This window comes from Pseudophryne corroboree, chromosome 7 (assembly GCF_028390025.1).
Source record: "Pseudophryne corroboree isolate aPseCor3 chromosome 7, aPseCor3.hap2, whole genome shotgun sequence".
Lineage (NCBI taxonomy): Eukaryota > Metazoa > Chordata > Amphibia > Anura > Myobatrachidae > Pseudophryne > Pseudophryne corroboree.
This window is the reverse complement of record NC_086450.1, coordinates 395,034,408-395,059,216: the sequence shown is the minus strand read 5'-3', so window position 1 is coordinate 395,059,216 and position 24,809 is coordinate 395,034,408. Positions and strand designations below refer to the sequence as shown.

Sequence of the window (24,809 nt, the reverse complement as noted above, 5' to 3'; positions counted from 1 at the left end):
ACCAATCAGCATTGATGTAACATTTCTAATTTGCATACTATACAATTGTATGGAGCAGCTGATTGGTTGCCATGGGCAACTTCTCTACTGGCTCACTTCTCTACTTTTATCACTGCTTAGTAAATGTCTCCTTTAGTCTCTAATAAACATGATGATCCAGATCTAAACTATAAAAATCAAAGTCCCATGTCTTCTGTCTAATAGATACTTATCATTCCCACAAAAGTGAGTAACACAAACATGGTGTATTAAATATAAAATTATTTATTCCATGCTTATGAAAAATACAAATGAATAGCATAAATTGTCTCAGGGCCATACTGACATGTTACACTCGTATGTACTTAAGTGCCTTTTCCAGAAATGTGTAATTACTTTAAGGGGGAGAGGAAAAGTTGAGATGTTGCCGATAGCAATCAATCAGATTACAGCTATCATTTATTTTTTATATTCTATAACATGATAGCTAGAATCTGATTGGTTGCTATGAGCATCACCTCCACTTGTCTTTTAAGAATATTTCATACATCTTCGCCAACATCTCCTACGTACTCCCTTCTCTCAGTGGGGCTAATTCACATGCAGTCTGCGTCCTGATGCGCAAAGTACCAATGCTTTCCACTTTGTACTTGCGCAGGACACATTCTGCATGTGTGCAAATGAGTTCTGTGACACAGGACACAGTACGGCAGCAGAATGATAGTGATTGACAGTCTGATGCTGTTTGGGGGCGGTGACAGCCTCCGTTTGTGAAAGAAGAAGTGGCCAGGATATCCGTCATTGGACAGAGATTTTCTGGCCTCTTATGAGGATCTGCAACAGGCGGCTTGAGCAACCCCATGGGTGTCGCAAGCTGTCCCATGGTGTCGCAGTGATTTGATGCTGTGTCCAAGGAGGCAGCTCAAATCACTATTGCAGCATACCTCCCAAGTGTCCTGATTTTGGGGGGACAGCCCCATTTTTTGGTCACTTTCCCGCTGTCCCACCCGCGGGCCGCAGTATCCTGCGGTGGGGTGGCAGCGTTGAATAGATGCTGTGTGCATGCGCCTATTCTCTGGAGTCAGAGGTACTGGAGGCATGCCAGCAGCTCACAGAGCACTGGGCATGCCCCCTCACTGACGAATTCGTGGGCCCGAAAGGGGGCATGGTCCTGTGAAAAGGGGTTGTGGTTTTGTGGGATGTCACATTTGCAAACCACGCCCCCTTTGTGAGACCACACCCCCTTTCGGGGCAGGCACGGCTTCACCACGCTGAAGTCCCGACTTCATTTTTAACAATGTTGGGAGGTATGCTGCAGCAGGAGGCATCTGCTTTTAATAGATGCCTCCTGCTGCACTTACATACAGAGCTATCACTGCTGCTTCCAAGGAAGCAATAGCCACTCCAATCACATTGAATCAGCCCCAGAGTTCGCTCTCACATTTCTCCTTACAGTAGCTCTAACATTTCTTACATTTTATATACAATGTTTCTGTATCGGCAAATAAAACAGAAAGTTAAAAATACAGTAATACAACTTATTTGTAACACACTTATAACACATTTTACAACATGTTAACATTGTCATGGCCATTATAAAAAGGTGATCTTATGACTTTCATAAAAAAAATCCTCCACAAATTTTGATTATTACAAATTGACCAAAATACCCGGAATAGCATATACATAGGAATAAATATACCTGATATATTAAAATACTGTTTTTCCATCGCACAACATAAATATTTGGTGGTATCCACGGCAGTCAATCAGATGTTTGTTAAGAGATAACAAAGCCACCAGTTTTTTAACTCTAAACGAATTTCCATAAGCTCCACCCCAATAAATAACCTATAATATAACATAATTGGGGAGGGCAGCTGAGATCCAGCAGCTTATTAGTTAAAGTCATGTTTTACACTAGATATAAAGGCCTAAATAGTATAGAATATGGGAGAATTATGTGAAAATGCTGTATATTTTGCATACATTACACTTTTAATATATATATTATTAGAAAACAATCCAAATAGTATTGTTCATAATACTAGCAAAGTATAAAATCCAGGCAAGTTATAGAATGCCTACATTTTATTAAATACCTGGATTCTTTTTAGGCTGAGTACTAAATAAGCGAGAGTACTAAATAAGAGAGCACTAAATAAGCATAGTCTTAAGGAGCAATGTTGCTACTCAGTGGCTTAACCAGGGGTGGGGGGTTGGGGTGTTGATGCACCAACTGCTTCCCCAACCTTTAAATTAGCGTCTATGTCGGACCCAACATTAACCAATCCTGAGGTCCTGGCAATGTTGTGAACGTGATGTAATGATGTTGCAATGCTGCCTGCCTGAGACTGGAAGTGCCGCAAGCATCAGCGCTGTGAAGGACTGGGGGGGACTGCGGAGTGGAGGCAGACAGATTTGGAGGGTGGAATGCATGATGTAACTTAATATGCATGTGTTTGTGTGCGCACAGTGTGGGGGGGAGGGGCAATGTTGAGAGCACAGTCAAAGCAAATAGACTATGATGGGGGAGGGTGGACAATACAACCCATGCAGATGGGTGGTGGGCAGCACAGTACAGGCTATAGAGATGGGGGTTGGCACAATACAAAAGCATAGAAAGTTAGGGTGTACACTCTAGGTCATACAGATGAGAGGAGGGAAGTTTCACAGGCACATTACGGAACATACAGTTTTTATGGAGATGGAATATAGAACATAATACAGATCAAACAGGCGAGGAAGGACACAATGCAAGATATGCAGATTGTGGGGAAAACAATAGAGATTGGGGGGCACAATATATTACTTATAGTTTAGAGGTGGTACAAAGCAGAACGTACAGAGGGCATATTGGGAAACACCTGCTGCTACATATAAATTGGTATATTGGTACAGCTCACCCTCTAATGTAAAAGAGATACATAAAATATTGTTTTCTTTAAATGAATAATAAATTAGGATTAGAGTCAGGGATTTGCTCATAAATTGGGATCCGAGTCAGACTTTTTAGGTTCTACAATTTGGGGATAAAAGTTTATAGTGAAGGGCAGAGGCACAGATAAGGGGTGGAGCAAGGGAAAAGTAGCAAATCCGGGGCCTGTATGTGGGCAAGGTCCTTCCAGGGAGGCACAGCTACTCCCCCAGGATAACATAACCACTCCTCCTTGAGTGGCACAGTGCCATTTTTGTGACCCCGTGGGATTGTGCAAGCCGGCCACCACAGGAGCTACCAAGAGGCCTTATCCCTCTCCAACAACGTAGGTGACACACCTACGTTTTAAGAAAAAGAGGCCATTGCCACCCCATCTCCGCCCCCAACGACATCAGGCTGTTCACCACTGACAGTCTGATGCCTGCTTGCGTCCGCTGTCGCAGTCACAGTATTTTGCGATATGCACTGCAGGTCCGTCAGGACCTTTATAAGGCCCTAGGTCTCCTGAATACACCAATGTGTAATGATTACTAGTTTTTATGTAAAAACCTTCTTTCTTATACTCATATAAAATGTCTTCTTATAGTATGCCAAAAACAGTCCTGGAATTCTAGATGTTTACTTGTTAGAACATGGACAAACAGAAGAATGTATTGGTTATAATTTTTAATAAATATTAAATTGCCCCCCTCCCCCTTTTTTTTTTGTTCTACGAATGTAACCAGTAAACCATTTTGAATAACACCATTTAACATCTCAGAGGAACTGTTGGTGGAGAAATCACTTATTCTAGTTGACCTACAATAGGCGAAGCAGTCAATATATTGACAACAGAATATCTTTATTCCATCCCTGGACCTACTATACAAATGGTAGTCAGTTGTGGAATTTATTGTACAATACATCATTACATATTGAAGGATCATTGAATATTCACATATGTATTATACAGTATCAGTTCCTAGGACAGTGGGTGGTTTGTTATGGTAGATGTTTCACTTGAAATGATAGCAGGATAGCAGTTTTCACACTCCCCCCCGACTGCCAAAGGGCAGTTCAGTTTGGACCTTTTGGTGGAATGTAAAGAGTTCTTGTAAGACAGTAGTTTTGGTATTGATGGTGGAGAGCCATCTGAAAATGAAAAGCTGAAAAGAGAAACCATCCTGTTGTGATACATGCTCTTCATGTGCTTGGCTGACCGGTAGAGATCTCCCACAAAACAATAACATATTGGATTAAGGCTGGAGTTATTGAGTCCAAGCCACTGAGCAAATGGTCTCAACTGAAGAATCCAAGCTGAAGGTGTAACATCTTGAGATGGTTTTGGGATGTTAAAATCAATCCAAATATCCAACATGTACACTGGAAGCCAAGAAACTGCAAAAAGTGACACCAAGGTCACCACCATTTTGGCAATTTTTTTCCTCACCTTAAGTCGGGACACTGGCAAAGACTGGTTTCTAGAGTCACACTCTTTGAAATTCCCAGAGGATCTCCATAATTTCCGAATGGTAAAGAAGCAAATAACCAAGTTGAAGAGGACAGGCAAGCAATACAAAGCGCAGAACAAAAGGAAATTGTAGGCCTGTTTGAACATAACATGTGGCCAAATCTCTGTACATATAGGAAATACTAAAGGTAATCCTGGCACTATCTCTATTTCATCTGTTTTATTCATGAATATCAAAGGCAAGCAGATGCTGGAGGATAATACCCACACCACAACAATGGTGCCATATATTTTCTTCTGGGTAAAAAAAGATCTAGCGTTTAATGGGTTGTGTACATTATAGTACCTGTTAATGCTAATGACTGTAAGGCTAAGTACGCTGGCTGAAACAGATACGGCTTGGATGAAGGGCACTGCCCTACAGAGGAAATCACCATATACCCAGGCCTTGTAGATCAAGTTGCCAACTGTGATGGGCATACACACACAAACCACCATGAGGTCACAAATGGCCAGATTGATAAGTAGACTTCTGGTAGCGCTCAAACTGGATGTCCTACCTGTCCGTTTCCCAGTCAGCACTTTAATAGCCATTGTATTGCCAATTATACCTATAACAAAAGACAGGATATACATGGCAGTGAGGCTTATGGTAATAGGTTCTTTAACAAACATAAATAACATTTTCTGAAGCTCCTCCACATCCAGCTCCTTGCTGTAATTTCCAAATATATGCACAGACAGATTGCCCTTTATGGTGAAGTCTAGTAGAGAATAGTTATACTCCAGATTACGAGCAGAGGAATTCATTGCTTCCTTTAGGCGGGTGAACAGGATGTTGATAATTTTAGCTCTAGATTTAATTGGTAGATCTTGGCATTGCCTCCTGCAATTATGTTCTGCTCAGACGCTATATATTGTGTTTGCATTTTGCAAGTGAAAATTTCCAACTCTGAAAGAGAAAATGCAATAAATATAGATTAGATGATGAGATTTTTACCTTATACTAACGAAGAAGAAAGTATATATCAGATCAGTGTGAGGAGTACATCTCATTAAGCTACACGTAGTCTGTTCTAGTCCATAATTATGTAAATAATTACTTTATGTGTAATATCTTTGCGCCTAATAAATATATATAAATGATGAGGTCTAAACAATAAATTAAAAGAAAGAAAATACTGAAAAAAATGTAAATATATATTTTTGTAATAAATTATTTTAATTTAGGAAATGATAACAATCTCCACATACATATAAAAGAAAGCAATCATCTGCATTTCCACAGTAACATGACATTAGTGTACAGTAGAAATACATATACTGTATGTAAACATATTTGTCATTACAACTGGGATCATAACATCAAATGGAAGGACATCAGTCCTAAATAAAAAGTTATTAAACTTAATAACATACTAATATAAATGCAGTATCCAATATATGAAAAGTAGAATGGGGAAGACAAGGTGACAAGGAGGGAGCGAAGGTAGGTTGGGAAAATCTCAAGTGTCGCTCTAATGGTTATCACACATAAGTGTTGAAAATTGTGGTACAAGAGCAGCAAACAGTGGTCTCAGTCGTCTTAAATTCGATCCAATTAACCCAAGTGGCTACATAATCTGAATGTTTTTCTAGGGCTATGTAGAAAATATCTTCCATATGTATATCAAAATCTATTTGCTGAAACTATTCCCATAGTGTTTGCGGTACTACAGAGCGCCAATGTACTGGGACAACAGCTCTTGCTGCATTGTTTAGACGCTTAATAAGGGATCCTTCATACTTTGCCACAGAAATGTTGTAGTGCGTGAGAAGCCAAAAATCTGGTCCCTTTGGCACCTGAAAACCTAGCATTGTTATCGACAGCTCTACAACCTTATTTCAAAAAGGAGCGATTGAGGAGTAGTCCCACCAAATATGTATTAAGATGCCTCTCTCTTTATTAAAACGCCAACATAAGGGAGAAACTAAGGGATATAATTTGTGTAAAGGTGTGTACACACGTTGCAATGCACTGTACAGCACGATATTGACTATTCAACGTGGGCGGAGCCGGCCCCACAGATATAGTTAATGTTGGGCTGCCTGCACAGTCTATTTTTTACTGCGATGCCGATCCCGCGGGAGCATGCATCGGCATCGCAAGGACTATACACATGGTGCGATATGCACTATATTTTCTTACGATTTTGACTATATAGTCAATATCGTAAGAAAAATCGCACCGTGTGTACACACCTTATGAGGGAGGGAGAAATGTAAATATTTTTATAGGAAAAATGTATTAAATGAATGTAAACAATAGAACAAAACAAAATTCCCCCACACTGCAATGGGTTTCTGCAATAGAGATTTACACCCTACACAAGGCCAAATTAACATTGGGGCGGTTGGAGCTGCAGCTCCAGGCCTCCAATGAATATAGGCCCAGAGGTTCCACTGGAAACGTGCAGTGTGTACAAGAAAAAAAAAAAAATTCCCATTACAGACAACACCGGCAGCCGTCCAAGGTTCACCTCCTCCCAAACCCCACCACACACCATCCTGCTAGTATGCAGGAATCACATACAACACTAATAACAGAGTGATTGCTGGACCGGATTAAGGGGGAATCCCTGCAGTTGTGTCCCGTAAGGGCAGATGCATAGGCTGAAGTGATGGACTCCAAGAACTTTCTTGGCCTCTCCTCCTTGCATGTATTTTGGTGGGACCATACTCCTCTGGCTGTAGGAAGTAGAGATGTGCGGCGGGCACTTTTCGTAATTTGTGTTTTGATTTTGATTCTAATTCCCCGCTTGTGTTTTGGTTTTGGATTGATTTTGCCAAAACCACCCTTTCATGTTTTGGTTTTGGATCTGGATGATTTTTGAAAAAAAGAAGAAAAAAAGGCTAAAATCACAGAATATGGGGGTAATTTTGATCCTACGGTATTATTAACCTCAATAACATTCATTTCCACTCATTTCCAGTCTATTCTGAACACCTCACAATATTGTTTTTAGGCCAAAAGGTTGCACCGAGGTGGCTGTATGAGTAAGCTAAGCGACACAAGTGTGCGGCACAAACAACTGGCCCATCTAGGAGTGGCACTGCAGTGTCAGACAAGATGGCAGATTTAAAAAATAGGCACCAAACAGCACATGATGCAAAGAAGAAAAAGAGGTGCACCGAGGTTGCTGTATGACTAAGCTAAGCGACACAAGTGTGGTGGGTATCGGATGCACGTCTAGCACCAGCATAGTTGTTATGAACTCAGTAATCCGCTTTGCAATAGGGTATATATCACTGTAATTATATGGCAGTACCACTGGACATTTACGGCAGTATCACTGGAATTATACGGCAGGATCACTGGATTTATACGCCAGTACCACTGGAATTATACGGCAGGATCACTGGAATTATACGGCAGGATCACTGGAATTATACGCCAGTACCGCTGGACATATACGGCAGTATCAATGGACATACACAGCAGTATCACTGGACATATACGGCAGTATCATTGGACTGGACTTATACGCCAGTACCACTGGAATTATACGGCAGAATCACTGGATTTATATGTCAGTACCACTGGAATTATACGGCAGAATCACTGGAATTATATGGCAGTATCACTGGACTGTACTTATACGCCAGTACCACTGGAATTATATGGCAGGATCACTGGAATTATACGGCAGTACCGCTGGACATATACCGCAGTATTAATGGACATATACCGCAGTATGACTGGACATATATGACAGTATGAATGGACTGGACTTATACACCAGTACCACTGGAATTATATGGCAGGATCACTGGAATTATAGGGCAGGATCACTGGAATTATATGGCAGGATCACTGGAATTATACGGCAGTACCGCTGGACATATACCGCAGTATCAATGGTCATATACCGCAGTCAGTATCACTGGACATATACGGCAGTATCAATGGACTGGAATTATACAGCAGGATCACTGGAATTATACGGCAGGATCACTAGAATTATACAGCAGGATCACTGGAATTATATGGCAGGATCACTGGAATTATACGGCAGTACCGCTGTACATATACGGCAGTATCAATGGACATATACGGAAGTAGTTTCACTGGACATATATGTCATTTTCAATGGACATATACGGCAGTATCACTGGACATATACGGCAGTATCGCTGGACATATACAGCAGCACAGAGACACCACCACTGGACTGATGCAGGACAACACAGCACCACTGCAATGGACTGGACTTATACAGCAGCATTGGACATATGGCAGCAGAGGACACCACCACTGTGACTGGACTGATGCAGCACAATACACCACTGAACTGATGCAGCACAACACAGCACCACTGGACTGGACTTATACAGCAGCACTGGACAAATGGCAGCAGAGGACACCACCACTGTGACTGGACTGATGCAGCACAATACTAACACTGAACTGATGCAGGACACTGAGGACGGAGACACGTCCTCTCTCTACACTCTCCAATGCCGGAGTGAAAATGGTGGGGACGAGCGGCTCCTTATATGGCATCCAAACCCCGCAAGAATCCGACAGCAGGATGATGATGCTTTGCCTCGTTATGATTTCCGAGTCAGGCGGTTAAACCTGAGCCTGACTCGGATCCAGGCTCAGGTAGTGAAGTTCGGGGGGGTTCGCGCTCATCTCTAGTAGGAAGCTGCAGGATCAGGATGTAGTACATAGCTAGAGCAAGGGGTGAGTTGGTGGAGGAAGGGGTGTTATAATACATCAGGCAGATTACTGTATAAATGCTTACTGTTATCAGTTACATTATATATAGTTAGTGTGGTTGCCAACTACCTCCTCCCATTAGTGTTGAATTCAGAGCTGTGTACTGGCCCTGTCACATCTGTCCTGGCCCTGCCCTCTTTGTCCTGTCACGTCTGTCCTGTCCCCTCTATGCTGGCCCTGTTACCTCATTCCTCCCATGTCACCTCTATCCTGGCCCTGTCACTCTGTCCTGGCCCTGCCCTCTTTGTCCTGTCACGTCTGTCCTGTCCCCTCTATGCTGGCCCTGTTACCTCATTCCTCCCATGTCACCTCTATCCTGGCCCTGTCACTCTGTCCTGGCCATGTCACCCCTTACTCCCATGTCAGCCCTGTCCTGGACCTGGACCTGTCAGCTCTATCCTGGCCCTGTCACTCTGTCCTGGCCATGTCACCTTTTACTCCCATGTCAGCCCTGTCCTGGACCTGGACCTGTCAGCTCTATCCTGGCCCTGTCATCTCTTTTCTCCCATGCCACCTCTGTCCTGGTCCTGTCACCTTTGTCCTGCCCTGCTCTCTTTTTCCTGTCAACTCTGTCTTGTCCCTGTCACCTTTACCCTGCCATGTCACCTCTCACCTCTGTCCGGTCCCCACTCTCCTGTCCCTGTCCCCTCTGTCCTATCCCTGTCACCTCTGTCCTGTCCCAGTCACCCATCCCCCCTGTCCGTTCTGTCCTGATCCTGTCGCCACTGTTCAGTCCCCACTGTCCTGTTCTTGTCCCCATACTTTGTCAATGTCACCTCTGTTCTGGCCTTGTCATCTCTGTACTCTGATTGGAATGTTAGGAGGTATATAGAGACCAGCACAGTACTTAGGAAGGGGTAAGTGGGATATACTAGATGAAATGGTGTATCCAGTTAATAGATAGAGATAGGCTTATACGCAATGTGCATCCGTATTGCGCTTTGACATTACAGAGACTCAGCAAAGCCTGGAAACTGGAAAGGCTTTTGATGGATCCTTATGGGAACCATACCACTAACGCCATCTATAGATAACGTAAACGGTACAGTTACAATCAGCAGAAAGCTAAGCTTACTGCTGTTTGCTAAATATATGATGTAGACCACACCCACCCACAGAATTGGTCACACCCCATGTGGCAGCACACAACAGGCCCTTCATCAAGTACAGCTCCAGGCCCGTGTGGGCTTTAAGCTGGCACTGATCCTACATAATGATAGCAATGCAGAGATCTGAGGTACATATATTTGCAAACATATGGTAAGCCATCAGCCACTGCAAGGCTTCTCTGCTGTGCTGGTCCATGCTAAATGATAATAGCACCTACTTTGAGTACGTATGTTTATGTATTTCTAAACTGAGATCTAACTTACATGGAGGATCCCAAGATCCTCCAAGATGGCACTAGAAGGCTCAGCATACCCTCCAACTTCTGATCCCATCCATGCCTCTCAGAATGAATGTAAACCGATGACTTCACAAACAATCACACTGCATGAGCAATCATACATGTCTTATGGACATATAGTATTCTATTTACTAAGATTACATCAATTGGAATTTAGAGGCACACAAAAACCCAAAACACAAAATTTTCCGATATGAACAATGAATGTAAAACACTACATTACTCAGTGTTAACCTGATTATTAAACCTCTCTTACCCCATTACAGACAGCAAAAGCTCCTCCTATTTCTTTAGGACAGCGTCCTGATTGGGTCTGACACAGGTCAAATAGCTGATAATGGTTTTCTGTAACTGACAATAAGTTTCTGTGACATAACTTTCCCTGACTCTTTGGGCGGTATTCAATTGATGTTGGATCCTTTCCGATGGAAAGGATCTGACATTTCAGAATTCAATGAGCGGCCACATCAGACAGGATTAGGCTATTCTCGACAATGTCAATCTGACTTTTTTTAAAGTCGGATCGACATTGTCGGAAACGAGGCTAAAACCTGGCGGTTTTGGCCACAAATCTGGCAAAACACGTGGATCCACGGCTAATCCACGTGTATTCTGACAAGTCGGAATTGCCGACCTGTCGGAAAAACGGCAGCTCGATTGAATAGGTCGGAACACTATCCGACCTAAAAAAGTCGGAAACTGCCGTCTTTCCGACAAGACGGCAGTTTCGACTTGAATTGAATACCCCCTATGTATGAATCAACCAATCGCTACTGAGCATTTCTGCAAAACAAGCATACCTCCCAACTTTTGTTTCTTCTGGGTCAAGACCTTCGTGCTCCTCTGGAGAGCTGGACCTGAAAAGGGGTGTGGCCTCGAATGGAAAGGGCAAGGCCTTGAAGGGGGGCATGGTCTCACAGCACGACCCTACAGTCAGCATTCTGGAGGGGTGCCCAGTGCTCCCCCAAGCAGCTGGGCAGCCCCCAGCTCAGCTCCTTGCACGATATAGATATCATGCGCATGCGCACAGCATTTATTCAGGGATCACTCGCTGTTTTCCAGAGCAGAGGGTAATCAAAGCCTCCCCAAAACACCCCCCCTCCCACTTTCCCCCGCCCACGAGACACTGTGGCCTCTGGATGGACTGCGGGTCAGTGTTTGATTAGCCGGACTGTCTCGCTGGAAGTAAGACAGTTGGGAGGTATGAAACAAGTCTGCAAGATGTCAGTCATTCTGTGTGTTGTATTAGGGGTCTATTCATGAAGCAGTGAAAAGAGTAGAGAAATGAGCCTGTGGAGAAGTTGCCCATGGCAGCCAATCAGCTGCTCCGTACAATTGTATAGTATGCAAATTATAAATGTTACTCAATGCTGATTGGTTGCCATGGGCAACTTCTCCACTGGCTCTCTTCTCCACATTTTTCATTGCTTCATGAATAGACCCCTTAGAGAGAGAGGTACCTCATACAAAGCAGGACAATTTCGCACAGAGGAATAGAAAAGTGTATGGTGCAGTAATTTAAATATATTAAAGACTAACATTGTCTCTGATTGCTCTTTAAAAGGAAATTACTGAACACTTCCTTAATTGGTGGTAATCAGTTATGCTGCAGAGAAATTCTTAATTGATTAAATGCCATGAAATGTATTTGCTGATTTACAGTGCCTTTATTGGCCAAATTACTTACTTGTCTCTGAGTTCCCTTGTTAATAGGGGATCCGGATGATTGGTCGAAAGTGTCTAGGTAGACCAGGCATTCCCAACCACGGTCCTCAAGGAACACCAACAGTGCAGGTTTTAGTGATATCCAGGCTTCAGCACAGATGGTTAAATCAAAATAACTGAGGTACTAATTAAGTCACCTGTGTTCAAGCCTGGATATCACTAAGACCTGCACTGTTAGTGTGCCTTGAGGACCGAGGTTGGGAATGCCTGAGGTAGACAGTCAATAGGTCAACACCATATGATCAACATGCATTAGTCTAACAGGGACAAAAGGTCGAAAGTCAAAATGTCAACAGTGCTTAAGGTCGACAGATACAAAAGGTCGACATGGCAATTGTCGACACAATTGGTCAACATACGTTTTTAGGGCTTTTTCACACATTTTCCCAACTTTTACTTGATTTACTATCCATGTGAACTACAATTGGGAATAGTAACCTGTGGTGAGTGCAGCGGTAGCGGAGTGAAGCGTGGTGAGCGTACACGTTTCCACATATGATAAAACATACAATATGAGCCAACTTAACTTAAAAAACTTGTGTCGACAATTTTGTGTGTCAACCATCGTATTGTTCACCTTTCCAGACAAAAAATATATTTTTTTTTGCACAAAGGCCCTCTTTCAGTATCAGTAGCAGATTCTGCTAAATAGCAAAATCTGCTACTGAAAAAATCTCAACCTGGGGAGCCGCCCAGCACAGGGCGAGGCTGCCCAGCATGAGAAGCGCCACCCAGCGCAGGCATTACGGCCGCCTGAATTACTGGTAGTCCCACTGCGTATGCAGACTCACCGGTGCTATGTCTTCCCCGTAGGGGGCGCGTGTGATGTCACGCGGCTGCCCCTAAAATGGTCTGGACACGCATGCATTGTCTGGACCACTACCCCCCAATACCGCATCACCGTCACCGGCCCCCACCCCCCGACGGCCGCCGCTGTCAATCACAGTGCGATGGCATCATGACAGGATGCGATAGCACTGTGATGCCTATGCACGCGCAATGCAAACTCTGCGCATGCGCAGACGTCCGATTATCGGGCGATCTGCATAAACGCAGGTTTGCATTTAATATTGAATGAGGGCAAAAAACATAGGATTTGTGAAAAGTCATAGACCTACTGTATGTACTTATGCGGCCGCGATCAGGTAAAAAAGCATACTTACTGCGGAACTGGTTTTGCCTACCTCAAATCCCCAATAAGTGCCGGCATCGGGACTAATTGGATGTCCCCGGGCAGGTCAGTTAGCCATGGTAAATTACAGCGGCTAACTGGATACCACCCTGAGTCTGGTGTCTGCTTTGCATACACAGTAGGCCAACATACTGTATATAATATATTTTTAAAGCAATTACATTATTTTCTGATGGGTGCATTAAACATGTACAATGTATACAAATATGTAATTACAGTTTAATAAATGTCAATGTACAGTATGTGTACTATCGCTACATAAGTGATATATTTATTAAATGGAAAAATGGAGGGGAAAATATTGATAACCGTTCCATTTCATTTACTCCATGCAGACTTAATTAACTTCTGGACATTCCATCAATAGATATATAGTAATTAAGTTCCACAATTTATTAATGCAGCAACCAGGGGGCATATGTAAGTCACTACACATCACATCCTCTACAAACTACACAGATTATCATATACAACTGTAGTCTAACCCATTTTGTGAAATGTTAAGGCTGTCCGTAATATGCTGCCCCATAAGAGTGGCACAGATAAAACCCATATACTACTTACTGTAACAGCTCATCTCCACGATCACCATCACCCCACGGTTAGGGCTAAAACCAATTTGGGGAATGGACCTCTGACGTCACCAGGGGGAGAAGCAAGACCCGAATATGGTACCCAAAATTTACCCTTGCGGACTCGTTCGCCACCGGGTTACTAAAGGGAGTAGTTATTGGCGTGGATAGCGACAGTAATTACCAGCTCCTCCCACTGACGTCAAAGGTCCTTTAGCCCACTTGGTTCTAGCATCTACCATCACCCCACCCCCCTCCTATGTCCACCCCCCTCCTATGTAGACTACCACAATGAGAAGAGGATGTGATTATTTGATTCTTGCCACTCACCAAACACCCTGCTTGCAAACACTTATGAGTGCCCCCACCTTACTTAAACCGCCCCTGTAAACAGTAGGGAATGGGTTTGTTGGGTCAACCCTATTTAGGTCGACACTCATTAGGTCGACTACTATTGGTCGACAGGTACTAGGTGGACACCTGGAAAATGTCGACATGGTCGTCAGGATGACATGGAAAATGTCGACATGGAAAAATATCGACATTAGTTTTTGTGGGTTTTTGTGTCGTTTTCTTCATAAGGTGACCGGGAACCCCAATTAGTGCGCCGTGTCCACTTGCATGGCACGCTTCGCTCGACATGCTTCGAGTTACTATTCCCAATCGTAGTCCACGTAGTACGTAAAGTACGAAAAAGTTTAAAAAAAAACAACAAATTTTTAAAACTCATGTTGACCTTTTCATGTGTCAACTTTTGCCATGTCGACCTCTTCCAGGTGTCGACCTAATGCATGTTGACCAATAGTGGTTGACCTAATCACTGTCAACCTAAGGCCCGTATCACATACTGGGCGGGATGTACTAAAGCAAAAATGCGGTAAAACCCCCGAAAACGGGGGTTTTACCGCATTTTCATATTTACTAAGACCCTACCGCAGCGTTTTCGGCGTCCAGGGTTTCGCCATCTCTGGATGGCGAAACCCTATAGAAGCCTATGGGCTTCTTTTCGCCAACCGCCGCAACCCGCCGACACCGTCGACCCCCGCCGCAGATGCCGACTCCCCTTCCCCCTGGCTTACCTTCCTCCAGGCTGCCCTGGACCCGGAAGGTAGTGTCCTCCTCCCCCTAGCAACGCAGCCGGACGTCCTTCCGGCTGCAGGGGGGAGGAGGAGGTGCCGGGGGCAGCCTGCTGCTGCTTCCCGGCATCTAGCCAGTGTGGGGACCCCGGGGAGGTGACGGAGACCCCCCGCAGACCACCTAACAGGTATCGCGGGGGGCCTCCGTCACCGCATCGCGATGTTGATCGCATATGTTAGTACATATGCGATCAACATCGCTGCGGTAACCGGCGAGGGGCGGCGATGTATGTTAATACATCCCGCCCACTGTACATTAGGCAAGTTGCAGTACAATATAAAAAAATAAATACAAATTCTAATATATGTATATGTATATATTGTGAACATTTTGGTGAAAAAACAGGGTGGATCCCCCCCTTATGAAAATAATTGCTTGCCCCTGAAAACGGCACATGACGTACAAATGACATAAGTCAGCAACCACACAGGTATAGATGTATATATTAGAGATGAGCGGGTTCGGTTCCTCGGAATCCGAACCCGCCCGAACTTCATGTTTTTTTACACGGGTCCGAGCGACTCGGATCTTCCCGCCTTGCTCGGTTAACCCGAGCGCGCCCGAACGTCATCATCCCGCTGTCGGATTCTCGCGAGGCTCGGATTCTATCGCGAGACTCGGATTCTATATAAGGAGCCGCGCGTCGCCGCCATTTTCACACGTGCATTGAGATTGATAGGGAGAGGACGTGGCTGGCGTCCTCTCCGTTTATAGAGAAGAGAGTGAGACTAGAGTAGAGAGAGACACAGGGGGAAATTTACTAAGCTCCCGATTTTGACCGAGATGCCGTTTTTTCATCAAAGTGTCATCTCGGTAATTTACTAAACACTAATCACGGCAGAGATGAGGGCATTCGAAATTTTTTGCAAGTCCAAGTAAAAAATTACGAATGAATACACCATCGGTCAAAACGCGGCTGTTTAAGTATGAATCTCGGTCATTTACTAAGAAGTGCAAAGCAAAAAAAAAAAAAACACTGCCGTGAAAAATTACAACTCGTAAAAAAGTGCTAAAAAAAAACAGACCTTTTTTTTTTATTCGTGATTGGATAGGCATGCACGGATCCATGAGATCCGTGCATGTATATCAGTGGGAAGGGGTGGGAAAGTGCTTATTTTTTCAAAAAAAATTGCGTGGGTTCCCCCCTCCTAAGCATAACCAGCCTCGGGCTCTTTGAGCCGATCCTGGTTGCAGAAATATGGGAAAAAAAATGACAGGGGTTCCCCCATATTTAAGCAACCAGCATCGGGCTCTGCGCCTGGTCCTGGTCCCAAAAATACGGGGGACAAAAAGAGTAGGGGTCCCCCGTATTTTTAAAACCAGCACCGGGCTCCACTAGCTGGACAGATAATGCCACAGCCGGGGGTCACTTTTATATAGTGCCCTGCGGCCGTGGCATCAAAAATCCAACTAGTCACTCCTGGCCGGGGTACCCTGGGGGAGTGGGGACCCCTTCAATCAAGGGGTCCCCCCCCCAGCCACCCAAGGGCCAGGGGTGAAGCCCGAGGCTGTCCCCCCCCATCCAATGGGCTGCGGATGGGGAGGCTGATAGCCTTTGTTGTAAAAGAAAAGATATTGTTTTTAGTAGCAGTACTACAAGGCCCAGCAAGCCTCCCCCGCATGCTGGTACTTGGAGAACCACAAGTACCAGCATGCGACGGAAAAACGGGCCCGCTGGTACCTGTAGTACTACTACTAAAAAAATACCCAAAAAAAGACAAGACACACACACCGTGAAAGTATAATTTTATTACATACATACACACATACATACATACTTACCTTAAGTTCCCACGCAGGTCGGTCCTCTTCTCCAGTAGAATCCAAGGGGTACCTGTTGAAGAAATTATACTCACGAGATCCAGGGGTCCAGGCTCCTCGGGAAATCCAGGGGTAATCCACGTACTTGAAAAAAATAACAAAACGGTGTCCCGACCACGAACTGAAAGGGGACCCATGTTTGCACATGGGTCACCTTTCCACGAATGCCAGAAACCCACTTTGACTTCTGTCTAAGTGGGTTTCTTCAGCCAATCAGGGAGCGCCACGTTGTAGCACTCTCCTGATCAGCTGTGTGCTCCTGTCCTCACTGACAGGCAGCACACGGCAGTGTTACAATGTAGCGCCTATGCGCTACATTGTAACCAATGCTGGGAACTTTCTGCTCAGCGGTGACGTCACTTTAGGTCAACCGCAGGGCAGAAAGTTCCCATCATTGGTTACAATGTAGCGCATAGGCGCTACATTGTAACACTGCCGTGTGCTGCCTGTCAGTGAGGACAGGAGCACACAGCTGATCAGGAGAGTGCTACAACGTGGCGCTCCCTGATTGGCTGAAGAAACCCACTTAGACAGAAGTCAAAGTGGGTTTCTGGCATTCGTGGAAAGGTGACCCATGTGCAAACATGGGTCCCCTTTCAGTTCGTGGTCGGGACACCGTTTTGTTATTTTTTTCAAGTACGTGGATTACCCCTGGATTTCCCGAGGAGCCTGGACCCCTGGATCTCGTGAGTATAATTTCTTCAACAGGTACCCCTTGGATTCTACTGGAGAAGAGGACCGACCTGCGTGGGAACTTAAGGTAAGTATGTATGTATGTGTGTATGTATGTAATAAAATTATACTTTCACGGTGTGTGTGTCTTGTCTTTTTTTGGGTATTTTTTTAGTAGTAGTACTACAGGTACCAGCGGGCCCGTTTTTCCGTCGCATGCTGGTACTTGTGGTTCTCCAAGTACCAGCATGCGGGGGAGGCTTGCTGGGCCTTGTAGTACTGCTACTAAAAACAATATCTTTTCTTTTACAACAAAGGCTATCAGCCTCCCCATCCGCAGCCCATTGGATGGGGGGGGGACAGCCTCGGGCTTCACCCCTGGCCCTTGGGTGGCTGGGTGGGGACCCCTTGATTGAAGGGGTCCCCACTCCCCCAGGGTACCCCGGCCAGGAGTGACTAGTTGGATTTTTGATGCCATGGCCGCAGGGCACTATATAAAAGTGACCCCCGGCTGTGGCATTATCTGTCCAGCTAGTGGAGCCCGGTGCTGGTTTTAAAAATACGGGGGACCCCTACTCTTTTTGTCCCCCGTATTTTTGGAACCAGGACCAGGCGCAGAGCCCGATGCTGGTTGCTTAAATATGGGGGAACCCCTGTCATTTTTTTTCCCATATTTCGGCAACCAGGATCGGCTCAAAGAGCCCGAGGCTGGTTATGCTTAGGAGGGGGGACCCCACGCAATTTTTTTTTTAAATTTTGCAGTGTTTAATAAAAAAAAAAAAAAAATAGAACCCCAGCACGGATCACACAGATCCGGCCGAGATTAATTGTAAAAAAGTCGGCAGTGTTTTGCTAATCACTGCCGTAAAAAACACACAAAAAACACGAATGACATCGACATCGGAAGAAAAGAAAAACCCGAATACGACAGCTTAGTAAATCCATCGTAACAAATTCAAAAAGTTGCAGTTTTACACTTTCGATGTCATTCGTGATTGAACTTTGACCTGAAACGGGAAAATACGAATCTTAGTAAATTTACCCCACAGTATTTACTTTAGTAATTTTGGGGAGCATTAGGAGGAGTACTACTACTTGATGAAGTGATAGTGTGACTGTATATCTGACTTGTGGGGGAGACAGTGGGGAGCAGTTAGAGTCTGAGAGCAGGAGTACATATTTTAACGTACAGTGCACACTTTTGCTGCTAGAGTGCCACACTGCCATTGTGACCACACTGACCACCAGTATATATATTGTGATTGTCTGCTTAGGAGTACTACTTGCAAGTTGCTGATAGTGTGACCAGTGACCTGACCACCAGTTTAATTAATCACCACCAGTTTAATATATATATATATATATATAATTGTATATAATATATATATAATTGTATACCACCTACCTGTGTTTTTTTTTTCTTTCTTTCTTCTTGATACATACTACTATAGTAGCTTACTGTAGCAGTCTGCGGTGCTGCTGAGCTGACAGTGTCCAGCAGGTCCGTCATCAGTCATTACATAATAAATATATATGCCTGTCCGGCTGCAGTACTAGTGATATTATATATATATATATTAATATCATCTCATTATCATCCAGTCTATATTAGCAGCAGACACAGTACGGTAGTCCACGGCTGTAGCTACCTCTGTGTCGGCAGTCGCTGGTCCATCCATAATTGTATACCACCTACCCGTGGTTTTTTTTTTTCTTTCTTCTTGATACATACTACTATAGTAGCTTACTGTAGCAGTCTGCGGTGCTGCTGAGCTGACAGTGTCCAGCAGGTCCGTCATCAGTCATTACATAATAAATATATATACCTGTCCGGCTGCAGTACTAGTGATATTATATATATATATATATATATATTTATATATATATATTAATTTCATCTCATAATCATCCAGTCTATATTAGCAGCAGACACAGTACGGTAGTCCACGGCTGTAGCTACCTCTGTGTCGGCAGTCGCTGGTCCATCCATAATTGTATACCACCTACCCGTGGTTTTTTTTTTTCTTCTTGATACATACTACTATAGTAGCTTACTGTAGCAGTCTGTGGTGCTGCTGAGCTGACAGTGTCCAGCAGGTCCGTCATCAGTCATTACATAATAAATATATATACCTGTCCGGCTGCAGTACTAGTGATATTATATATATATATATATATTAATTTCATCTCATTATCATCCAGTCTATATTAGCAGCAGACACAGTACGGTAGTCCACGGCTGTAGCTACCTCTGTGTCGGCAGTCGCTGGTCCATCCATAATTGTATACCACCTACCCGTGTTTTTTTTTTTTTTTTTCTTCTTGATACATACTACTATAGTAGCTTACTGTAGCAGTCTGCGGTGCTGCTGAGCTGACAGTGTCCAGCAGGTCCGTCATCAGTCATTACATAATAAATATATATACATGTCCGGCTGCAGTACTAGTGATATTATATATATATATATTAATTTCATCTCATTATCATCCAGTCTATATTAGCAGCAGACACAGTACGGTAGTCCACGGCTGTAGCTACCTCTGTGTCGGCAGTCGCTGGTCCATCCATAATTGTATACCACCTACCCGTGGTTTTTTTTTTCTTTCTTCTTGATACATACTACTATAGTAGCTTACTGTAGCAGTCTGCGGTGCTGCTGAGCTGACAGTGTCCAGCAGGTCCGTCATCAGTCATTACATAATAAATATATATACCTGTCCGGCTGCAGTACTAGTGATATTATATATATATATATATATATATATATATTAATTTCATCTCATTATCATCCAGTCTATATTAGCAGCAGACACAGTACGGTAGTCCACGGCTGTAGCTACCTCTGTGTCGGCAGTCGATGGTCCATCCATAATTGTATACCACCTACCCGTGGTTTTTTTTTTTTCTTTCTTCTTGATACATACTACTATAGTAGCTTACTGTAGCAGTCTGCGGTGCTGCTGAGCTGACAGTGTCCAGCAGGTCCGTCATCAGTCATTACATAATAAATATATATACCTGTCCGGCTGCAGTACTAGTGATATTATATATATATATATATATATATATATATATATATTAATTTCATCTCATTATCATCCAGTCTATATTAGCAGCAGACACAGTATGGTAGTCCACGGCTGTAGCTACCTCTGTGTCGGCAGTCGCTGGTCCATCCATAATTGTATACCACCTACCCGTGGTTTTTTTTTTCTTTCTTCTTGATACATACTACTATAGTAGCTTACTGTAGCAGTCTGCGGTGCTGCTGAGCTGACAGTGTCCAGCAGGTCCGTCATCAGTCATTACATAATAAATATATATACCTGTCCGGCTGCAGTACTAGTGATATTATATATATATATATATTAATTTCATCTCTTTATCATCCAGTCTATATTAGCAGCAGACACAGTACGGTAGTCCACGGCTGTAGCTACCTCTGTGTCGGCAGTCGCTGGTCCATCCATAATTGTATACCACCTACCCGTGGTTTTTTTTTTTTCTTTCTTCTTGATACATACTACTATAGTAGCTTACTGTAGCAGTCTGCGGTGCTGCTGAGCTGACAGTGTCCAGCAGGTCCGTCATCAGTCATTACATAATAAATATATATACCTGTCCGGCTGCAGTACTAGTGATATTATATATATATATATATTAATTTCATCTCATTATCATCCAGTCTATATTAGCAGCAGACACAGTACGGTAGTCCACGGCTGTAGCTACCTCTGTGTCGGCAGTCGCTGGTCCATCCATAATTGTATACCACCTACCCGTGGTTTTTTTTTTCTTTCTTCTTGATACATACTACTATAGTAGCTTACTGTAGCAGTCGGCGGTGCTGCTGAGCTGACAGTGTCCAGCAGGTCCGTCATCAGTCATTACATAATAAATATATATACCTGTCCGGCTGCAGTACTAGTGATATTATATATATATATATTAATTTCATCTCATTATCATCCAGTCTATATTAGCAGCAGACACAGTACGGTAGTCCACGGCTGTAGCTACCTCTGTGTCGGCAGTCGCTGGTCCATCCATAAGTATACTAGTATCCATCCATCTCCATTGTTTACCTGAGGTGCCTTTTAGTTGTGCCTATTAAAATATGGAGAACAAAAATGTTGAGGTTCCAAAATTAGGGAAAGATCAACATCCACTTCCACCTCGTGCTGAAGCTGCTGCCACTAGTCATGGCCGAGACGATGAAATGCCAGCAACGTCGTCTGCCAAGGCCGATGCCCAATGTCATAGTACAGAGCATGTAAAATCCAAAAAACCAAATATCAGTAAAAAAAGGACTCCAAAATCTAAAATAAAATTGTCGGAGGAGAAGCGTAAACTTGCCAATATGCCATTTACCACACGGAGTGGCAAGGAACGGCTGAGGCCCTGGCCTATGTTCATGGCTAGTGGTTCAGCTTCACATGAGGATGGAAGCACTCAGCCTCTCGCTAGAAAAATGAAAAGACTCAAGCTGGCAAAAGCACCGCAAAGAACTGTGCGTTCTTCGAAATCCCAAATCCACAAGGAGAGTCCAATTGTGTCGGTTGCGATGCCTGACCTTCCCAACACTGGACGTGAAGAGCATGCGCCTTCCACCATTTGCACGCCCCCTGCAAGTGCTGGAAGGAGCACCCGCAGTCCAGTTCCTGATAGTCAGATTGAAGATGTCAGTGTTGAAGTACACCAGGATGAGGAGGATATGGGTGTTGCTGGCGCTGGGGAGGAAATTGACAAGGAGGATTCTGATGGTGAGGTGGTTTGTTTAAGTCAGGCACCCGGGGAGACACCTGTTGTCCGTGGGAGGAATAGGGCCGTTGACATGCCTGGTGAAAATACCAAAAAAATCAGCTCTTCGGTGTGGAAGTATTTCACCAGAAATGCGGACAACATTTGTCAAGCCGTGTGTTGCCTTTGTCAAGCTGTAATAAGTAGGGGTAAGGACGTTAACCACCTCGGAACATCCTCCCTTATACGTCACCTGCAGCGCATTCATAATAAGTCAGTGACAAGTTCAAAAACTTTGGGCGACAGCGGAAGCAGTCCACTGACCAGTAAATCCCTTCCTCTTGTAACCAAGCTCACGCAAACCACCCCACCAACTCCCTCAGTGTCAATTTCCTCCTTCCCCAAGAATGCCAATAGTCCTGCAGGCCATGTCACTGGCAATTCTGACGAGTCCTCTCCTGCCTGGGATTCCTCCGATGCATCCTTGCGTGTAACGCCTACTGCTGCTGGCGCTGCTGTTGTTGCTGCTGGGAGTCGATGGTCATCCCAGAGGGGAAGTCGTAAGACCACTTTTACTACCTCCACCAAGCAATTGACTGTCCAACAGTCCTTTGCGAGGAAGATGAAATATCACAGCAGTCATCCTGTTGCAAAGCGGATAACTGAGGCCTTGACAACTATGTTGGTGTTAGACGTGCATCCGGTATCCGCCGTTAGTTCACAGGGAACTAGACAATTTCTTGAGGTAGTGTGCCTCCGTTACCAAATACCATCTAGGTTCCACTTCTCTAGGCAGGCGATACCGAGAATGTACACGGACGTCAGAAAAAGACTCACCAGTGTCCTAAAAAATGCAGTTGTACCCAATGTCCACTTAACCACGGACATGTGGACAAGTGGAGCAGGGCAGGGTCAGGACTATATGACTGTGACAGCCCACTGGGTAGATGTATGGACTCCCGCCGCAAGAACAGCAGCGGCGGCACCAGTAGCAGCATCTCGCAAACGCCAACTCTTTCCTAGGCAGGCTACGCTTTGTATCACCGGTTTCCAGAATACGCACACAGCTGAAAACCTCTTACGGCAACTGAGGAAGATCATCGCGGAATGGCTTACCCCAATTGGACTCTCCTGTGGATTTGTGGCATCGGACAACGCCAGCAATATTGTGTGTGCATTAAATATGGGCAAATTCCAGCACGTCCCATGTTTTGCACATACCTTGAATTTGGTGGTGCAGAATTTTTTAAAAAACGACAGGGGCGTGCAAGAGATGCTGTCGGTGGCCAGAAGAATTGCGGGACACTTTCGGCGTACAGGCACCACGTACAGAAGACTGGAGCACCACCAAAAACGCCTGAACCTGCCCTGCCATCATCTGAAGCAAGAAGTGGTAACGAGGTGGAATTCAACCCTATATATGCTTCAGAGGTTGGAGGAGCAGCAAAAGGCCATTCAAGCCTATACAATTGAGCACGATATAGGAGGTGGAATGTACCTGTCTCAAGCGCAGTGGAGAATGATTTCAACGTTGTGCAAGGTTCTGCAACCTTTTGAACTTGCCACACGTGAAGTCAGTTCAGACACTGCCAGCCTGAGTCAGGTCATTCCCCTCATCAGGCTTTTGCAGAAGAAGCTGGAGGCATTGAAGGAGGAGCTAAAAGGGAGCGATTCCGCTAGGCATGTGGGACTTGTGGATGGAGCCCTTAATTCGCTTAACAAGGATTCATGGGTGGTCAATCTGTTGAAATCAGAGCACTACATTTTGGCCACCGTGCTCGATCCTAGATTTAAAACCTACCTTGGATCTCTCTTTCCGGCAGACACAAGTCTGCTGGGGTTCAAAGACCTGCTGGTGACAAAATTGTCAAGTCAAGTGGAACGCGACCTGTCAACATCTCCTCCTTCACATTCTCCCGCAACTGGGGGTGCGAGGAAAAGGCTCAGAATTCCGAGCCCACCCGCTGGCGGTGATGCAGGGCAGTCTGGAGCGACTGCTGATGCTGACATCTGGTCCGGACTGAAGGACCTGACAACGATTACGGACATGTCGTCTACTGTCACTGCATATGATTCTCTCCCCATTGAAAGAATGGTGGAGGATTATATGAGTGACCGCATCCAAGTAGGCACGTCAGACAGTCCGTACTTATACTGGCAGGAAAAAGAGGCAATTTGGAGGCCCTTGCACAAACTGGCTTTATTCTACCTAAGTTGCCCTCCCACAAGTGTGTACTCCGAAAGAGTGTTTAGTGCCGCCGCTCACCTTGTCAGCAATCGGCGTACGAGGTTACTTCCAGAAAATGTGGAGAAGATGATGTTCATTAAAATGAATTATAATCAATTCCTCCGTGGAGACATTGACCAGCAGCAATTGCCTCCACAAAGTACACAGGGAGCTGAGATGGTGGA

The 24,809-nt window shown here is 44.5% G+C and overlaps 1 protein-coding gene across 1 annotated transcript in view; it reads right to left on the bottom strand.

Annotated features, from left to right (window-relative positions):
* Positions 1–275: 275 nt before the first annotated feature.
* The window catches only part of LOC134943772 (QRFP-like peptide receptor), a 62,209-nt gene continuing 37,675 nt past the window's right edge, over positions 276–24,809 (bottom strand). Inside the window, exon 2 of the mRNA XM_063932417.1 lies at positions 276–5,319. Within this exon, the coding sequence (XP_063788487.1) occupies positions 3,879–5,177 (1,299 nt within the window). The 5' untranslated portion in view covers positions 5,178–5,319 and the 3' untranslated portion in view covers positions 276–3,878. The remainder of the gene's footprint in view (positions 5,320–24,809) is intronic.